A 21,723-nucleotide genomic window follows, 5' to 3' on the forward strand; every position below is an offset into this window, starting at 1 on the left:
GAACGCCAGATATTTACCTTGTCAGCTCAGGGATTCGATCTAGCAACCTTTCTGGCCCAACGCTCTAACCACTAGGCTACCTGCCACGCCAACTAGCTAGCTAGCGGTTATGGGGCTCTTTAGCGTCAGATGTTTACCGGGGAATCTCTAGTGGGTACATATATAACTTGTTATTGTTTTGACAGTTGAAAAGGTCTATACTAAATGAAAGTGAATGGTCAGTTTCCATGGCAACAATTGTTTTTGTAGAGAAAAACTATTTGTATCCCTTTCATTGCCTCATTTTTTGTACTTTGATTAATAGATGTGAACAACCCTGAGGCCACTACAAATGTAATATTACAGAGGATATATTTGTATCAAAAGGTGTCATGGTTAATGTTTTTTTAAATACTTCTGTGTGCACATGTGTGTTTGTGTGCATGCATGCATGCATATGTGTGCCTGTAAACTGTGCATGTGTAAGTCACTCACCCAGAGATAGCCTTGAGGTAGCGAGGTGCTTGCTGCAGAGAAGCCCAGCAAAGCACACTGCACCGGATTGTGAAGGGCAGCTTCAAGCTGTAAGGGGTACAAAACAAATATTAAGTAACCATAAATATTACATGCTGTTTTGTTCATTTAGATAATTCAATATTCATCCTCCCCATATGGTTGAGCTACTGTTGCTCTTATAGTGGGAGACTGATCTATATCTGGCTCGGCTTGTAGAGGTTAGTAGGAGGATTAGATTCATCCATGACATACTGTAGGCCCGTTTCTCAGTGGTGTGGGGTCAGTTCACGTGTTCCATTATCAACAAGTGTTACCAGGTCCAGCAGCTCTAAGTTGTCAACCGAGGTGTTTTTAGATTTGAATAAATAGCTGTCTAAAAAAGCCAGTCTTTTCATATTGGTAACATCCTTTCAAGCAGTGCTCACAGCACAGTTCTCCTACTGACAAACTGACAGTACCACATTGGGAAATTGCACCAGGCATCGGAAATTGATTGGGACCCACTGTTTCGAAAGTCGAAATAAACAAATACCTGGATGTAGGCTTTTCATTTGTCAAACGTAATAGTGACCTCCTGTTACGAAGGCCTTTCATGACTGTCTAATAGTTAGATTGGGCTAAAATAACTGGCCAGAGTTTGAACAATGGTCTCCATTAGAGGTCGACCGATCATGATTTTTCAACACCGGTGCCGATTATTGGATGACCAAAAAAGCCGATACCGATTAATCAGTCAATTTCTTTTTTTGTAATAATGACAATTACAACAATACTGAATGAACACTTATTTTAACTTAATATGATACATCAATAAAATCATTTTGGCCTCAAATAAATAATGAAACATGTTCAATTTGGTTTAAATAATGCAAAAACAAAGTGTTGGAGAAGAAAGTAAAAGTGCAATATGTGCAATGTAAGAAAGCTAACGTTTAAGTTCCTTGCTCAGAACATGAGAACATATGAAAGCTGGTGGTTCCTTTTAACATGAGTCTTCAATATTCCCAGGTAAGAAGTTTTAGGTTGTAGTTATTATAGGAATTATAGGACTATTTCTCTCTATTCGATTTGTATTTCATATACCTTTGACTATTGGATGTTCTTATAGGCACAGTATAGCTTCCGTCCCTCTCCTCGCTCCTTCCTGGGCTCGAACCAGGAACACATCGACAACAGCCACCCACGAAGCAGCGTTACCCATGCTGAGCAAGGGGAACAACTACTCCAAGTTTCAGAGCAAATGACGTTTGAAACGCTATTAGCGTGCACCCCACTAACTAGCTAGCCATTTCACATCGGTTACACCAACATAATCTTGGGAGTTGATAGGCTTGAAGTCATAAAAAGTGCAATGCTTGAAGCACAGCGAAGAGCTGCTGGCAAAACGCACGAAAGTGCTGTTTGAATGAATGCTTACTAGCCTGCTGCTGCCAACCACCGCTCAGTCAGACTGCTCTATCAAATCATAGACTTAATTATAATATAATAAACACACAGAAATATTTTATCTAACGGGTGGCATCCCTAAGTCTAAATTTTCCTGTTACATTGCACAACCTTCAATGTTATGTCATAATTACGTAAAATTCTGCCAAATTAGTTCTCAAAGAGCCAGGCGGCCCAAACTGTTGCATATACCCTGACTCTGCGTGCAATGAACACAAGAGAAGTGACACAATTTCACCTGGTTAATATTGCCTGCTAACCTGGATTTCTTTTAGCTAAATATGCAGGTTTAAAAATATATACTTCTATGTATTGATTTTAAGAAAGGCATTGATGTTTATGGTTAGGTACAGTCGTGCAATGATTGTGCTTTTTTTGCAAATGCGCTTTTGTTAAATCATCCCCCGTTTGGCGAAGTCGGCTGTCTTTGTTAGGAAGAAATAGTCTTCACAGTTCGCAACGAGCCAGGCGGCCCAAATTGCTGCATATACCCTGAATCTGTTGCAAGAGAAGTGACACATTTTCCCTAGTTAAAAGAAATTCATGTTAGCAGGCAATATTAACTAAATATGCAGGTTTAAAAATATATACTTGTGTATTGATTTTAAGAAAGGCATTGATGTTTATGGTTAGGTACACGTTGGAGCAACGTGTACCTAAGCGATTATATGCAACGCAGGACAGGCTAGATAAACTAGTAATATCATCAAGCATGTGTAGTTAACTAGTGATTATGATTGATTGATTGTTTTTTATAAGATAAGTTTAATGCTAGCTAGCAACTTACCTTGGCTTCTTACTGCATTCGCGTAACAGGCAGGCTCCTCGTGGAGTGCAATGTAAAGCAGGTGGTTAGACCGTTGGACTAGTTAACCGTAAGGTTGCAAGATTGAATCCCCGAGCTCACAAGGTAAAAATCTGTCATTCTGCCCCTGAACAAGGCAGTTAACCCACCGTTCCTAGGCCATCATTGAAAATAAGAATGTGTTCCTAACTGACTTGCCTAGTTACATAAAGGTGTAAAAAAAAAAACATCGGCCAAATTGGTGTCCAAAAATACCGATTTCCGATTGTTATGAAAACTTGAAATCGGCCCTAATTAATCGGTCGACCTCTAGTCTCCATAGCTCTTACGGTTATAATGGAATCCCTGCCGTTTCACTGCTGTCTAGATGTATCCTACCAACTGCCCACAGTCCTTTGTGGCTTCTGTTTCCCAACACCCCTTCAAATACAATAAATGTACATGTATTTGGTTTGTGCTACTTGCGCCCTCACAAGTGAAAGACCACAGCTAGTACCTGGGACCTGCAGAGCACTTACAGACAATCTGTTTTCTGTTACTCCTGAGTGAAGCTTTTTTGGGGGGTGTATGAATAGATGTTGAAAGAGCCACTTTAGCATCAACACATTTTCTATTACCTAAAAGGTTGTACAGTTATAGTATACATGGGGAAAAAAGGAGGAGTGTGAAATGAAATGGCTCCTACCTGAGATTTCCTGAGGGTCTAGAGTAGACAATAACAGACCAGTCCAGAGTTGGAGCGGTATGAATGGCAGCAATGAAAAGCCAATGACTGGCTTGGAATAGCACAGCTCTCAGATCCATGAGTCAGTTGTAAAAATATAGAAATAGACATCCAGAGAATAATAGCAACAACAGCAGTCTTAGGCTTGGAGGCTTTCAGTGTTGGCCAATGAATAGCTGCTTCTATCCCTTAGTGTGCCTTGAGACACAGCACTGTGAGCATTTATATATTTTTAACTTAACCTTTATTTTAACAGGGAAGACATGAGACCTAGGTCTCTTTTGCAAATGCCCATCTGTCCAGGCACGCAGCCTCCCTGACCAACACCATGGCCGTGAGGGAATGTTTATTATTGTGTATGTGTGTAAGTGGTGATACTGGGCCATGTGGCAGACGGAACATCTAATTGTATGGTGCTAGGGTGGGGATAAGGCTCATCCGGGTCAGCTATGGATGCTGCACGCCTTTTACTGTTGTCCCCAAGGCAGCAAACATAAATCATGGATAATTTATAACATTAATTTGCTAAGTCCCTCCCTCTCCCTGGCAGGGTCTGTTTGTAAACACAAACACATCCCCAGAAAAATTATGTCGGCCAGATGACTGCTTCTGCCCATCTGTCCTCCACACTCCCTCTGTCTCTCTACATCTATTCACATTCATCATGCAGATGCACTGTCTCTCTCTCTCTCCATCAATTTTTTGCTCTCCCTCACCCTTTGTCGTCTCTCTCTCTCTGCTTAAAGAGCCCATGTGAGCTATTTCTCTCTCATTCTGTCTCTCCCTCTCGGCTAGCCATCCCTTAAGAGGAGTGAGCTGTTTTTTGATTGGTAATTAAACAGCAGTCATAATAGGGCCCCATATGGAAGCCCTGAGGTTAGGAAGAAGAGGCTGGTAGCTGAACCAGAGGGACAGCAGCAGTAGCGATGGGATGCTGGTGGTTTTGTGGGCTGCAGACGGTGGGTTTTATCAGTCACCGGAGACAGCTAGCCTTCGCGGGCAATCTTCACAGACTGCAATTGCTTTGTCTGTTAGCACTCTCTGGAGAAAGTCAGCTAATACTAAAGGGATCCCTACTCTATCAGAACTGTCCCTCTATATATACCCTTCCTGTCCCAGGTATACTGTATATATACACATGTAGCTAGGACCTCGACCGAATGGAATTAAATGCTCCCAGCAAGATAGATTGCCCGCCGCTGAAGTGTACACTCAATAATATAAATCACAAATTAAAATACCTTAAAAATAATGCTGGTAGGTGTAAACAAATCAAGCTGTATAAACACCAGTTCAACCTAAAATGAGCATTGAAAGGTACAGAGGCCACGTGGGGTTTTGAGCGATGTACACACCATTGAGGTTGCCAATACTGATAAGGTATCAGTGAGGAACCATTTAAAAATCATTGTGATACAAGATTCCGCTAAGGCAATTGTCAATCAGAAGAGGAAATCCAAGTTGGAGGGGGAGGATGGAGGGAAGCGGTAGGGAGGCAGGTAAGAACAAATATCGAATGGGAAATTTGATGGATGATTTAACCTTTATTTAACTAGGCAAGTCAGTTAAGAACAAATTCTTATTTACAATGACGGCCTAGAAACAGTGGGTTAACTGCCTTGTTCAGGGGCAGAACGACACATTTTTATCTTGTCAGCTCTGGGATTCAATCTAGCACCCTTTCGGTTACTGGCCCAATGCTCTAACCACTAGGCTACCTAGTGATCAGCAGGTGATCAGCAGGTGAGCTAATTAAATGGAGGTTTGTTGATGGAATGAGAGGGCCGTCTCCCAGCTGTAGGTTCCCAATGACCCAACTCCCGACACTGGTTTCGTCCCACCCATTACCCCAAGGGGGCGCCAGCCCATATGCCGCCTCTAGGTGGCCACTATGGTTAGTGTAGGCCATAGCCTGCATTGCAGCATGCTGGAAGACAGGGGAAGGAGCTATAGCCGTAGATATTCCTACCCACATCATCAGGGACTGGCCCCCCCCGCCCATGATAGTCACCATCCATGTTTTATCTTGCATCAATGGCAGCCAGAGAGTAATATGCATCAGCACCTGCAGTCAAATCCAAAAATCTGGCCTTTGATTGAAGGTATTGTCACTGGTAACAGTCCACAATAGAACCATGTTTTATACTATTTATACAGTTGGCATGTGTTGTCAGGCTTTTGTCTCTGGTTCCACAAGGGAGGGATGACTTACTGAGGGAAACACAGGTGGACGTGTTATGTTTCTGTGCAACTGCTGTGAAATCTATGCTCCACTGTGTCTAAATTTACCACACATTAGATGTGTGACGATCGCTGTGCGCACTTCTACGAGGCACATGCATCGAACCCACTGGAGGTTTGTAATGTTATCAATGAGTAGTCACACTGCAGCAAGCAGGCATTGCAATCTGGCTCCATTCTTTCTTGTTTAATGGATTCTCTTTATTGGATAGTGTGCTGTATTACCAATTGTGGAATTCATTCTGGAGTGTGATTCCTGAGCTTACAGTTTGGGCCTGCCCAGCAGAGAATTGTGAGTTTGTTTGCAGATGTATTATATTTTAAGCTCAGAATTACAATAACAAAACCGGCCAAGAAAAAGCAACACAATGGAGTTAGGTATAATACACCCAAGGCAACGCTCCTCCCATCACCTCCCTTCCCCTCTCTTGGTCAATTCCACATAGCAACAATCTATCACACGCACTAACAGGCACTAATAGAAAACTTCTGCTGTTTATTAACTGATAATTGACTGGCTCCGGCACTCGCACCCAATTGCATTTAATCAATAGAGTAGCAGTCAGTTAAAGCCCACACACAGTCAGTGTCAGTATGTGTAGAGACCCTCTCTTAGACAGCTTCCAGTCTAAGGAGCACATGGCACTGCCACCAAAGGGACAGCCCTGTGTTTGCTTGTTAGTTGTTGTTCAATATCCTCCAGTGAATCTAACCCAGAAGGATGGCTGGATCAAAGTTAAGACACTCTGCTCATGTTATCATTTCATGATCTGGATGTCATCCAGTGATTTAAATTAAATGAGCGTCAACCACCTTCTGTGCTTGCAGCCCTCTATTACGCCGAATATTCTAAGTTATTGAAAGACTACAATTAAACCATCTGCAGCAGTAGGAATGGATTGAATATGGTGCAGCTGCTTTCTGTTTTTAACTCTTTATTGTCCTGTAGCTAAGCTCACAGTGTGGTGAAAGCTCTGGGATAAACATACGGATATCAGCTTATTATTAAGCCTGGCCAGGGATGTCTCCTTCAATTGAATAAGTATTGTCTGTAAAGTAAAGATTGGGTATCTCCTTTGGCTGTTCCACAGATCAGATCAGGCAATAAGTGGGATGAAGTGGAAGAATAGTTTTGCATATATCTGCTCTGAGCGTGGTCTGACATTGACACTGATATTCGTGACGCAACACAGATTTGTCTGTTCCACATGTCCTTCTCAGCTGCTCGCTGAGCATTAGCAACACGTCCGGCTAATGTGATGCACATTCTGCATGTCGCTCTCTCCGTCCCCGCTGGCTCCAGCGGCAATGGCAGGCGGCTCCAACTTGCCTGGATGAAAGCGATGGACTGTCCGTCGAATAATGGGTTTCATAAGAGGACCACAGGCCAAGAGTTCTCTGTGGCGTCAATCGCCTCCCTCCATCTATCCCTGCCAGGCACACATCTATCTGCATGAGGCCCAGTTGTGCTAGACTATGGTGATCTCTGCCCACCTATGAGATTCCACAACCACAACTCTGTCTCGACAGGGGTCCTGGATGGCACCAAATGGGAGGCACAGGGTGTGTGGCAGAGGCTGTTTAATCCTCCTGATCAGATGGCATGGAACTCAGAACAAAGGGTCGTCTGGTGCCCACTGAGACAAAAACAGGGGGACGTGGACACAGTTGCCAGGCCGTCTCTACATAGGAACAAGGAGTAATATATTGGGTTTCAAATGTCCCCTGCCATCCTTGGAACCCATTCTGTTGTGGCCAGATTGGCTCAACAAAACAGAAATTCAATGCAAGACTCTCTCAAAATATTACTCAGTTTTCTGCTTTTGTAAGGTAAGACTTGATTCATTTGCTCACCCACTTTTCTGGACAGTAAGAAAATCAAGCCAACTTCTGGCAACAGGGAAGAATTATTACATTATGGAATATGAACACGGTGTCAATTAGCCACTATGTGCTCAAAAGAGGGTGCCCTTTTGTTTTGTCTTACAGTTTTCTACATGGAGGTAGCTAGTGTTCTTGTAAGACCTGGCAGTGGGCCATGTATTGTTCAGGTAGAGGGGAGACTGACATAGCAATTAGTAGAGAAGAACAGAGAGAAGGAGAGAACAAACCGAGAGAAAGACAGAACAAACCAACAGAACAAACACACTGGAACATTCAGAACAGGGTAGAACAGGGTGGGATGCAGAACTCATTTGCTTTCTCTTCAGTGATGCAGGGATTTCATATTCTGGCACATTAGCGTATCCTTTTATATCATACAAAAGGAGGAATGTTTACATCAGTAGGCTAAAATGTAGCCCATCTACTGTGTTCCCCTCCTGGTTGTACAATTTGTCTGTGCACTATCTTGACAGGAACAGAGTGAAGTGAGACACTAGTTCAGGGGTGGAGGGGGGTGGAGGATGGGAGCAGCCCTCCCCTCTCCAAGGCATTGCTAGAGAACGTATGATTTACAGTAATTAGTATGTTAACTGTCACAACGACGGATCAGCCCCTTTGCAGATGACCTCGCAGTCAAGCAGTGCAATGGCTCAGGCTGCCCCTGCCTCTGAACACTAGCACCACACTGCCCTCTGTTGGTATGGAGAGCAGTAGAAAAGAGAAGAGAAGATATGGATGGAAGCCAGACTGAAAGAGCTTTAAGCAAGGAAAAACAGAGGGTTGTGAAAACCATTTAAATACCATGGTAATCACACAAACAACTCATAATGATGTCGACATAATTCAGACGCCTGAAAGGATGATAATGTAAAGCACGTGATTAATCCTGTCTTCATACATATTTAATTACCATAATTTAGGTATATTTCAAATAAAACTCATATACTTCATCAGTGCTTTTTGAGTTTACCTCTGAGGTCCCTACAGATCGGCACAGCACTAACACTACTCACAGGAGAGATAGACCAATCTACACAGCAGAAGGCTGAGGTGGGCTGAGTTTGGCTCAATACGCTTGGCATCTGATAGTCTTTAGTGCTGACATAAAGAGATCCACAAAGATGAGAGCTTGGCCACTGTCTACACTACACCTTGGTGAAGATGTTGGAATAGACACAACTCACAGTGAGTTGTTTTCTCTAAATGCCAGAAGTTTGCCCTGACCCTGTAGTGAGTGCTTCTTTGATGAGGAGTATTAAGCAGTATGAGATTGTGTCCTGTCACTGTGTCCCCATGATGGTGATGGTGACATGGTGGACTGAAGCAGTTTTTCTTTTGCTGAGCCCAGTAACCCCGCAGCATTGACCAGGAGGCCTGGCCGTATCAGTCCAGGCGACACGTCTGCTGTGATCCAGCTAGCACAGAGAAATCAGATTGACACTTCCTCCTGTATCCCCATAATCCTCCCTCCGAGGGCCTGTCGCCTTGCCCCGTTTGAACTGTGGGGATGAGCAGTAGCAGTCTGTTTGTGTGGAGAGATCAGTTCTCCTCTGATGCTGGGTGACACGCCAGGAGAGAGGAGAATGAGATGAATAAACAAGCAGCAGATTAGGGCTGTTTGAAATGAACCCTCCTTCACCAAAAATCTATAGCCCTCCTAATGAATCACACCACTCCTGTGAGACAGGGGAGCTGGGGAGGTTACGGCTTTAGCAATTAATAAAGCAAAGCCTTGATGAGAGCTGGGGAACATGGCTGTGGGGACAGTGTGTGCTTTCCAAACAGACAGGCTCAGGCACTTTTGCACCCTGCTGTTTGTGTGTTTGTGTTTGCCAGAGGGATAGCGCTGCAGACTAGAAAGGGAGCATGCTACGCCCCAGCGGATCTGTGTCAAGGAAGAGCTTTTAATCCATGCTGTGGCATCTGTTCCCCACAAATCAGAGAGGAGGATGATATCTGCTGCTCAGAAAAGAAAAGAACGACCTTCATGAAGAAACAAGGAAGAGAGCGATTGCATAAGGTGTCATCTTGATGACTTTACCCAAAACCATGTTGGGGAGAGAGAGAAAAATCAACAGACGGATGTTGCATCACCAGGGAAAAGGCTTTCTCCCTTTCCATTGTTCTCCCTCTTTTTTGATTCATATTTCATGGGCACGTCGTCTACAGTGTGGTGAGCAACACACATACAGCCTTCCAATCGAGCCACCTTTGTCACCAACGCCATAACAGCTTTAAGTCAGTATTGTCGTAAATCAGCAGCTCTTTCAAACCCAACAAAGCTATAAATAGACTCCAACACTTACAGCCTGAGACCAATGATGATGGCCCCTCTACAAACTCCTCTCCAGCACTGAGTCACTCCTTTAGGGCCAGTTGTAGAACATGCCACTGCCTCCTTTCTTATCCCCACCATCAGTAGGAAAGATGGATGAGACGGAGAGCGGGAGGGACATGCACAGCAAGCAGCACAAACACGCACAGCAAGTCCAGCGCAGAGACCCCAGTGACCATGTTCAATGTTTCTCCACTGCACAGAGACCCCAGTGACCATGTTCAATGTTTCTCCACTGCACAGAGACCCCAGTGACCATGTTCAATGTTTCTCCACTGCACAGAGACCCCAGTGACCATGTTCAATGTTTCTCCACTGCACAGAGACCCCAGTGACCATGTTCAATGTTTCTCCACTGCACAGAGACCCCAGTGACCATGTTCAATGTTTCTCCACTGCACAGAGACCCCAGTGACCATGTTCAATGTTTCTCCACTGCACAGAGACTCCAGTGACCATGTTCAATGTTTCTCCACTGCACAGAGACTCCAGTGACCATGTTCAATGTTTCTCCACTGCACAGAGACCCCAGTGACCATGTTCAATGTTTCTCCACTGCACAGAGACCCCAGTGACCATGTTCAATGTTTCTCCACTGCACAGAGACCCCAGTGACCATGTTCAATGTTTCTCCACTGCACAGAGACTCCAGTGACCATGTTCAATGTTTCTCCACTGCACAGAGACTCCAGTGACCATGTTCAATGTTTCTCCACTGCACTCAATGAAGGGAACAAAGGAGATGGTCTCGCCATGACGTCTGTTTAATGGATTTAAAAACCAAATAACAGTGACCTTGCTTGGCGAGGCTAGTGATCTCTGTGAACTAATTGAGTGTATTAGGCCGAGATGCAAGCCAGCCAGTCTCTGTTCTGAGACACAGGAGATAATCCTCTCAAAAAAAGAGAGAGAAAAAGGAGGCTAACCTTGATGCAGCCCAAACCCTTTTTCCAGCTTGTCATTCTCCACTTCAAAGCCTACATGATGAAATCCCCAAAAGTAGTATAAGAGCTCTACTGCTGCATACCAGCCATCACCAGCTTCTTTCCTTCTCCTAATGCCTCATAAACGGAATATGGTAACATTTATTTTCTTTGTGGTCTTGGATCTGTGAGAGTCCTACGAGGCGCTGAGGATGTGGCCTTTTCAGTCTGGAGGATATGTGGCGGGTTTCTGCTGTGTAAAGACAGGTTCATCACAGACACACGCACACACACACGCATGCTCACATACACACACACACATACAAAGTTCTCAATGGAGCTGCTATATGATACACTGAACCACTCATCTGCTCTAGGATAGTGGGGATCATCGTCATTGCATTTTCTCCATTAGTGCGGCCTTGGAGCATCTGAGTGTGACATATGGTAGATGGAATGGAAATGGGTGGCTACATCCCTGTGACATTCAGATGCCTACTCAGGATGAAGATTGGAGGAGAGTGGAGAGTGAAGTGGTGGAAGGAGAGCTGGGCCCTGGCTGGGGGATTCAAGCTGAGCACCACAGACTGTAAGCCAACTAAAATTATTTTACCACCCAGCACTTAGACACAGGCAACAGCCTATGGCCAGCTCCTTGGGCATTTTGAAACAGCCATCTCTTTCACCCCTCAGTATTAGTTAAATGAACATCAAGTTCACATGGTTGGTGAGGTGGGCAATGGGGTAGAGGTATGGTGTCCTAATAACATAATATATTCTACAGAGGCCTGATTTCAACATACAGTAGAGTTTAAAGTTTGAGGAATTGCATGGTTGAGAGATTATAATTAATTCCAAGCACAACAAAGGGCTACAGGATGTGCTACATTAGCAATAACAGCTTCTGCTTATGTTCCTCAGAAGTGGGGCAAACCATGCCTGATAGACTGGGTCTCGTATGTGTGTGAGTGTGTACGTGCGTGTGCGTTTGTGTCAGTCAATCCCTACTGGTCTCACTCAACAGAGACTTGTGATAAGGGTTATCTCCAGTGCCTAACGAGTCTGCCCAGCAGCCCTCTCCATCTCCCAGTGAGCAGAGTCCAGAGCGCACAGCAGTGATCAGTTGGCAGAGCTCCCTCAGGTGACCCGCGCTCTGCTCGCATGTTCATGCTACGCTGCTTTAGAACTTTATTTTCTGTTGGAAACAGCTCTGGCTCCTTCAGCCACATCTTTATTTTTTTTTTCCTCGCCCTCACTGTAAGTCAGACTGCCAAGTGAGGCTGCCAACACTGGAGAAAGAGATGTTGGGAGCTTTGGCACGTATAGGTGTGTGCTTCCCAGTGGTAGTGCAAAGGCTGAGCTGGAGAGAGAAGAGAGACAGAAAGGGAGGGACGGAGTGAGAAAGAGAGTGAGAGAAAGAGAGGATGATAAAGAGAGGGAGAAAGAATGAGAGAAAGACAGAGAGGGAGGGAGAGAAAAAAGAGAGGGGGGAGGGGTCTGTTGTTGAGTTAAGCCCCTAATCACAGGCTGTTCTGCATGGAAGACTTAGTCACTCCCTTTAATGTCACCTTCTTTTGGTTAAAGAGAAAACACATTCAGCTTCCCTCTTCCAGCCCCCTGTTTCCACATGCGCTCCAGCAACAGCTAATGTGAACACAGACACACAGTGCAGGCACAAACGCATGCATAAACACATACATTTCAGAAACTCACCTGCACGTTCATGTAAACCCAAACACAACAACAACGTCTCTCATCCCGAGAAAATAATTCGCTATCAGGCAATTTTGTGGTCAGCTCATATGACAGACATGGTTTCTATGCCCTTTGGTTGGCATACTCAGGTGTCTCATTTGTTTGTGTTAGGAAAAGAGAATGTGGGCAAATCCTCTGAGGCAGTGTGGTCCTGCTGGCTCCAAATCCATTAATTGCCTTGGCTCACTCTCTCAGCAGGTGTACCAGACATTAGTAGAAGAATCCAGAAGCTCCATGCAATCCTTTGGGACCGTTCTAAAACCCACAATAATACAGAGGGATGTTTGTCTCCTCCAGACTCCACTGTTCCAGCTGCCGAGGACCCCCCTTGCTCTGTTGCCCATATGGCTTCCAGACAGACTATTGGGTTGTGTGGGATCTTAATCTAATGTCAGAATATTGATTTATGCTTAGGTGTCCCATAGCCATTAAGGTAATTGCATGATCACTTTATAACGTCCTCCCCTGGTGGCCATGGTAATTTGGCATCCCCCACCCACCTTGCACTGCAAGCCCTGTAACCACATTATAGCTGAAAATGTAGTCAGAAATATCATCTTCCAGCCACTGCAAATTGATTTGATACCTTTTTGACTGAGTCCTGAAAACCTTTTAGTCCATCTCTTACAGTTTGCCAGTTGATTTATGCGAGGCTCCCAACTCTTAACAGGCTCTATTGATCGCCACTTTCTAGCCAGCGTTGCTGGGGAATGTATTGTTCCAAGACTCTAGGACCATTGGAGTGAGATCCTCCCTGAGATGGTGTATTTTTAGCTCCTGGGGGGCAGCAGCAAGTACTCTTTGATTACCCGTCAATGGGAAAAGACTGTGTTTAACTGCACTGCAATGTAGCACAGTAGACATGCCCCTCATTCTCTGCTTGTAAATGCTGTGATTATTGATTGAGTGGTGATGTCGATGGGTCGCAGACATTCTGTTAAGCCATACAGTGTATCTCAGTTCATGTCTGAGAAACAATCCTTAAAACTATTGAAGACCGCACACTAGTCTGTTTAACTAGACGACTTGAGCCGAACAAAGAGGCTTTTGAAGCTCGAACTCACCTTCCTGTCCGAGGATTTGGTGGCGAAGACAGGCACACGGCAGGTGAGTAAAGGCCAAAATGGTGCCATGGTCTTCCCTTCATCTTCTGCACAGAACCATCCTGGTGTGTTCTCCTCGCCTAGAAGAAAAGGATGACAGGTTTTACTTCCACTCAATTAGACATTGTTAATGGCCTAAATAACTATATTTTTCTGCAGTTAAGCAACATGGGCTCTTTAGGACCCACTCCAATAAGCATTCACTTCCTATGCTTCTTAAAAATATGCAATACCTGAACAAAGTGGGCACGGGTCTATTTTCTTGTTTCAGAAACAAAGTGTAACACAATGAATTGGCTTCAGGTATGAAATATGAGTATGTAGGATAATTAGCATTGTGTGTGTGTAATCAGCCAGAGGCAGGGAGAGATGGGGCCAGGTACAGCCCACGCGTAGCAGCCCCACGCTAGGCCTCAACACTGATTAAGGTACTGGTAATGAGCCTTTATGAGATTCAAAACAACAGTAAGATTCCACCACAGCAGGAGAAAGGCATCTGCCGGATTGTAGTTAATAAAGGAGAGAATTTGGCTTGTGCACGCTGTCTGAATACCTTGAAGCCACTATGCACCCCCTCACCAGGCACAACACAGATCTGCCAACATTCCTCCATTAAGTAATTTAGTAACTGTCAATTGCAACTAACTAAAACACAATTTTGTGTGCAATCAAACAGCTTGTTTTAATTTACTCCCTGTGTCTTGTGCATAACTGCATATATCAATATGTAATAAGCCACAGAAATACAGAGTTGCTGTTTCCAAAGCGTTAACATCCCAGTGTAGCCTAAACTCCTCATTTGGTTTGAGATGTGCGACCAGTTCATTTGACAGGCACGGTTGTTTACTTGTTGTTTGGCTGTTGCAGTGCAGGTAGGAATACAGCAGACTTAAGGGCCAATTAGTTGAGTTTGGTCTCCACAAATCATAACATTTCAGATGGTTTCTCTTAACAGGACTGGTACACAAAAAGAGGGAGTCAATTTGCAGGTGATATACTACCTCAGGATGTTGCACTGCTTTTAAACCCTTATTCTGCTTTTCTAAAGATAATTAGATAAACTGGGTTCGAGCCCTGAATGCTGATTGGCTGACAGCCGTGATATATCAGACCGTATACCACAGATATGACAAAAAACTTTTACTGCTCTAATTACGTTGGTAACCAGTTTATAATAGCAATAAGGCACCTCGGGGGGTTGTGGTATATGGCCAGTATACCAAGGCTAAGGGCTGTATCCAGGCATGCCGCATTGCGTCATTCATAAGAACAACCCTTAGCCATGGCATATTGGCCATATAACACACCCCTGTGTGCCTTATTGCTTAAATATACAGTACCAGTCAAAAGTTTGGACGCACCTACTCATTCCAGGGTTTTTCTTTATTTTTACTATTTTCTACATTGTAGAATAATAGTGAAGACATCAAAACTATGAAATAACACATATGGAATCATGTAGTAACCAAAAAAGTGTTAAACAAATCAAAATATATTTTATATTTGAGAAGCCACCCTTTGCCTTGATGACAGCTTTGCACACTCTTGGCATGTTCTCAACCAGCTTTATGAGGTAGTCACCTGGAATGCATTTCAATTAACAGAAGTGCCTTGTTAAAACTACATTTGTGGAATTTCTTTCCTTCTTAATGCATTTAAGCCCATCAGTTGTGTTGTGACAAGGTAGGGGTGGTATACAGAAGATAACCCTATTTGATAAAAGACCAAGTCCATATTATGGCAAGAACAGCTTAAATAAGCAAAGAGAAATGACAGTCCATCATTACTTTAAGACATGAAGGTTAGTCAATCCGGAAAGAGCTTTGAAAGTTTCTTCAAGTGCAGTCGCAAACTCCATCAAGCGCTATGCTGAAACTGGCTCTCGTGAGGGCCACCACAGGAAAGGAAGACCCGGAGTTACCTCTGATGCAGAGGATAAGTTCATTAGAGTTACCAGCCTCAGAAATTGCAGCCCAAATAAATGCTTCACAGAGTTCAAGTTACAAACACTGCGTCAATCAGGCCTTCATGGTTGAATTGTTGCAAAGAAACCACTACTAAACGACACCAATAAGAAGAAGAGACTTGCTTGGGCCAAGAAACACGAGCAATGAACATTAGACCAGTGGAAATCTGTCCTTTTGTCTGATGAGTCCAAATTTGAGGTTGTTGATTCCAACCGCCGTGTCTTTGTTAGACGCAGAGTAGGTGAACGGATGATCTGGAGGAGGAGGTGTGATGGTGTGGGGGTGCTTTGCTGATGACACTGTCACGATTTATTTTGAGTTCAAGTCACACTTAACCAGCATGGTTACCATAGCATTCTGCAGTGATACACCCTCCCATCTGGTGTGCGCTGAGTGGGACTATCATTTGTTTTTCAACAGGACAATGACCCAACACACCTCCAAGCTGTGTAAGGGCTATTTGACCAAGAAGGAGAGTGATGGAGTGCTGCATCAGATGATCTGGCCTCCACAATCACCCAACCTCAACCCAATTGAGATGGTTTGGGATGAGTTGGACCACAGAGTGAAGGAAAAGCAGCCAACAAATACTCAGCATATGTGTGAAATCCTTCCAGCTTCACCTGGAAAAGCATTCCAGGTGAAGCTGGTTGAGAGAGTACCAAGAGTGTGCAAAGCTGTCATCAAGGCAAAGTGTGGCTACTTTGAAAAATATTATATTTTGATTTGTTTAACACTTTTTTGTTTACTACATGATTCCATATGTGCTATATCATAGTTTTGATGTCTTCACTATTATTCTACAATGTAGAAAATATAAACAAATTAAGAAAAACCCTGGAATGAGTAGGTGTGTCCAAACTTTTGACTGGTACTGTATATTAGAGACACATACATTCAACACCTCTGAATTCTGCATAACTTCATGTTAACAAGCCCCGGTTAAAACATATATTTTCAGTACAGTAACAATAATTGTTCATGATATAACCTCATTGAGATTGGTTACCTTCAGAATATTCATCCATGCAGTGATGTTTAGAGAGAGTGAGAGGACAGGGTCGACGTTAACATTGTTCAATAACAAAAGCCCCTTCTGTTGAGATGCTTTCATATTTCATATGATAACTTATTCCATATTTCTCAGAACCACTGTGAATAGGATCGATGGAACCTTGAGTGTGTCTTTTGAATGATAGATTTCAGAGGTATTTTGACAACAATGCTTAGAGATTTTTAAGATCTTATGATACTGTATCGCTATGATGACTGAGGAGCAGTATTTAGGACCATGTTGAAAGGTAGGTTGTAAATTAGGATATATTGTAGCTTTTAAATATGTTGATAGTTAAAATAGTAGTGCACATGGTCTATGTAAGAACAATACATAATAGACGTGGTATTTGACAGGAGCAACAAGATGAAGCCTCTGCTCCCAGAGAAGACTACCTGAACAATTAGAGGCGCAGGCTCAGCCAGATCATAGATTGAATAATCAATAATGATGAAGTTGGGCTATTTAGTGTTTGGGTTGCAATCATGTATAAAATCTTCATACAGTACCTGCAGAGGATTTCTTAATGATCCCGCTCTGAGATGACCTCTGAGTCTGTCTCAGATATAGCCATTCCCAGGGATGATCAGGGCTTTGAGGGTCATTCATTAAAAGGCTGTAATTGAAGGCATATTGCCAGAACTGGTCGGTGTGGGTCAGAGGGTCCACTGTTTTCCTTTGCACCTGAACACTCAGCAACTTTCTTCAGCTAATCATTCAATTAGTATGAATAACACTCCGCTATGTTCGCCATCCAAGTGATTATTGGGTCAGCAAAGGTATTGGTCCTGCTGTTGTTATTTGTCGTGGAGGGTGTCATTAAATATGATTAAATACCTGACTAAGCCCAAGGCCGTGTTTACCCATTCTGATTTCCATAAGTACTGTGTGCATGAAGGAAGGGAGAAGTGAAATGCTGCCAGTGTGTGAACACACCCTGTCTCTGGCCTTCAGCCTTTACTATGTATTAATGACGACAAATAATGGTGCCTGCCCTTCGGAACAAATGGTAAATACAGAGCCATTCTATCAGAGGCCTTAATGAGGACAGACAGTCACTTCACACACACGCTCACAAGCACACACACAGGGGAAAAGTCACTAATGAATCAGAGATAAAGCATTCTATTCACATAAGACCCCCTAAACCTTTCACAGACAGAGCAGAAAGCCAGAGCTCCACAGCCAAATCCCTATCTTTCTGTCTCTCGCTCTCTCTCTCTCTCTCTCTCTCTGTTTCTCACTCTCTGTTTCTCACTCTCTGCAGCTGCCATTATTCTGTTTGATGTTGTGATGTAAACTGAAGCCTCATGGAGAATGATAAACAACAACAACAATGAGTCTCATCAGGAGGTCTGAATGAAAGAGAGAGGAAAGAGAGAGCTTGGGCTAGCCACTTAGTACACCACTGGTCAGTACACCACTGGTCAGTACACCACTGGTCAGTACACCACTGGTCAGTACACCACTGCCAAAACCTTGAATAGATCAGTTGTGACGGCTTACACTCCATCACAAAAAATTGCTGGCAGGAGCTGCGTGTGGAAGCTCTCAGATGTCAACCACTCAAAATGAAACCTTAGTACCAATACACTAAGGATGGATACTGAGGTTGGATACTGTGGAGGTTAAACATTCATCCACTCCAGTCTTGAATGCAGCTGTGGGGCTCCTTCCCTATTCCACCTGGCTGCCCTGATAATGTTTACTCATCATAAATATTTCCCACATTTGAGCACAGTGAGATGTTGAGATAATCTTTGCAGTCTGACAGATACATTTTGGGGCGTAGAAATTCTAAAGTTTAGCAGCACATTTGAGCATGTGTCAACGGCTTTATTGTTTATATTTCAGTCATCATCACTGGCCATCTTTCCATCTTATCCAATGCTGCATAATTACAACAAATAATATATTGAAATGGATGTTGCTTGAGCAAAGCAAATTAGTTGCAGTTGCCATAACAACACTCACATAACAGTTTCTTTGGACCCCAGCAAGGTCGGAGTTTGCCCCCCAGAAATTGAATGTGTCAGTCAGGCAGCCACTCACAAACCGATCGCTGTCTATGGTGCTGAAATTGTGTGATGTCTATGTGGCTGCATGTCCTGTATAGGCTACATGAACCTGCATGACAGCTGCTATTTATAAAAAAATATATATAAAAATGACACATGAAATAGCCTGAGGAAAAAGGTAGTTGGCTTGAGGATAAATTCAGCCACTCTGCTATTTATTGTTGAACTCAGCAGGTTTTGTTTGGCTAATAGCCTACACAAATGGGCTGCAATAATCAAAGTAAATCACATTAAATCCAACTTGAGAGACTTCCCTGGTCTCCTGAAATCCTCCTTTTTTGTGTGCAAATGTTTTCACCACAGCCTGTAGGTTCAGGTTGAGGGCCCGACTGTTTTCTATACTGAGTATTGCCAACCCAGAAAGTCTTTCCTGAGACATTGTGCATTATATGTCCGTTGCACTGTACACAATTTAAACTTAGTCTTGAATGATGCATGCCAAGATATAGAAGAGATAAGGGACTGTTGATAATTGCAACCACACAACTCAAACACAAGTTCACTAGTATGAACAAAATCGCAAACCGCTTGTTTTGTTCAAGCCCTCAAGAGCTGTTGTTCTCTAAACATGATAATCTGTTTGCATCTGCCAATTGATTGGCTCTCCAGTATCCAGACGACCTGTCCCCAGAACTTCTTATACAGTTCATCTCTTTCCGTAACGTGTTGAGGCCGGCAATTAAGGAGAATGAGTAGTATCCCTGAAGTTGCTACAGCAATCAAGCTGTTTTTACCATCCTGTAACTGTCGTTTCTGCAGAGAGATCGTTTGCTAAACTAAAACTCATGAACTAGTTAAGAAGCTTTATGCTCTAGGTCTGATATGTGCTTTTGAAAACCTGAGTAAGCTCCTCTCGTTGAACTGGCACCGCCGTATCCTTGACCACAGCATTTGTTCACCGATATCCCCTTATACACTATATATACAAAAGTATGTGGACACCCCTTCAAATTAGTGGATTTGGCTATTTCAGCCACACTCTTGTTGCTGACAGGTGTATAAAATCGAGCACACCGCCATGCAATCTCCATAGACAAACACTGGCCTTATTGAAGAGCTCATTGACTTTCAACATTGCTCCATCATAGGTAGCCACCTTTCCAAAAAGTCAGTTCATCAAATTTCTGCCCTGCTAGAGCTCAACTGTAAGTGATGTTATTGTGAAGTGGAAAAATCTAGAGCAACAACGGCTCAGCCGCAAAGTGGTACAATAGGCCACACAAGCTCACAGAATGGCACCGCTGAGTGCTGAAGCATGTAGCGCATAAACATCGTCTGTCCTCAGTTGCAATACTCACTACGAGTTCCAAACTGCCTTTGGAAGAAACGTCAGCTCAAGAACTGTTTGTCGGGAGCTTCATGAAATGAATTTCCATGGCGGAGCAGCCGCATGGAAATTAACTGGCAGCAGTTTGGGGAAGGACCTTTCCTGTTCCAGCATGACAATGCCCCCATGCACGAAGCAAGGTCCATACAGAAATGGTTTGTCGAGATTGGTGTGGAAGAACTTAACTGGCCTGCACAGAGCCCTGACCTCACCCCCATCGAACAGCTTTGGAATGAATTGGAACGCCGATTGCAAGCCAGGTCTAATCCCCCAACATCAGCACTTAGTGACATCAGATCATGTAAAAAGGGCTTTATAAATACATTTGATTGATTGATCAGTGCCGACCTCACGAATGCTCTTGTGGCTCAATGAAAGCAAGTCCCCGCAGCAATGTTCCAAAATCTAGTGGAAAGCTTTCCCACAGTGGAGGCTGTTATAGCAGCAAAGAGGGGACCAACTCCATATTAATGCCATTGATTTTTGAATGAGATGTTTGACGAGCAGGTGTGCACATACTTTTAGTGTACGTTCAATCAGTAAAAACTATATTTTTCAAGGCCTGAGGCACATTTTCAGTCACATTCCCGAAGCCCAAGAAACTGAAGCACTAGTACAGTTGAAATCGGAAGTTTACATACACTTAGGGGTTGGAGTCATTAAAACTTGTTTTTCAACCACTCCACAAATTTCTTGTTAACAAACTGTAGTTTTGCCAAGTCGGTTAGGACATCTACTTTGTGCATGACACAAGTAATTTTTCCAACAATTGTTTACAGACAGATTATTTCACTTAGAAATTCACTGTATCACAATTCCAGTGGGTCAGAAGTTTACATACACTAAGTTGACTGTGCCTTTAAACAGCTTGGAAAATTCCAGAAAATGATGTAATGGCTTTAGATGCTTCTGATAGGCTAATTGACATAATTTGAGTCAATTGGAGGTGTACCTGTGGATGTATTTCAAGGCCTACCTTCAAAATCAGTGCCTCTTTGCTTGACATCATGTGAAAATCTAAAGAAATCAGCCAAGACCTCAGAAAACAAATTGTAGAGCTCCACAAGTCATCCTTGGGAGCAATTTCCAAATGCCTGAATGTACCACGTTCATCTGTACAAACAATAGTAAGCAAGTATACACACCATGGGACCACGTAGCCGTCAAACCGCTCAGTAAGGAGACACGTTCTGTCTCCTAGAGATGAACGTACTTTGGTGCGAAAAGTGCAAATCAATCCCAGAACAACAGCAAAGGATCTTGTGAAGATGCTGGAGGAACCAGGTACAAAAGTATCTATATCCACAGTAAAACGAGTCCTATATCGACATAACCTGAAAGGCCACTCAGCAAGGAAGAAGCCACTGCTCCAAAACTGCCATAAAAAAGCCAGACTACGGTTTGCAACTGCACATGGGGACAAAGAATGTGCTTTTTGGAGAAATGTCCTCTAGTCTGATGAAACAAAAATAGAACTGTTTGGCCATAATGACCATTATGTTTGGAGGAAAAAGGGGGAGGCTTGCATGCGGAAGAACACCATCCCAACCGTGAAGCACGGGGGTGGCAGCATCATGTTGGGAGGG

At 43.5% G+C, this 21,723-nt stretch overlaps 1 protein-coding gene across 4 annotated transcripts in view; it reads right to left on the reverse strand.

Moving 5' to 3' along the window:
• Positions 1-21,723, reverse strand: part of arhgef10la (Rho guanine nucleotide exchange factor (GEF) 10-like a) — a 125,465-nt gene that overhangs the window by 47,288 nt on the left and 56,454 nt on the right. For all 4 annotated transcript variants that reach the window (XM_029775138.1, XM_029775136.1, XM_029775137.1 and 1 more), the window contains 2 exons: positions 13,673-13,791; positions 475-561 (listed from right to left, as the gene is read on the reverse strand). In XM_029775138.1, coding sequence (XP_029630998.1) covers positions 475-561; positions 13,673-13,791 — 206 coding nt within the window. The remainder of the gene's footprint in view (positions 1-474; positions 562-13,672; positions 13,792-21,723) is intronic.

The sequence above is a fragment of the Salmo trutta genome, chromosome 14 (assembly GCF_901001165.1).
Source record: "Salmo trutta chromosome 14, fSalTru1.1, whole genome shotgun sequence".
Lineage (NCBI taxonomy): Eukaryota > Metazoa > Chordata > Actinopteri > Salmoniformes > Salmonidae > Salmo > Salmo trutta.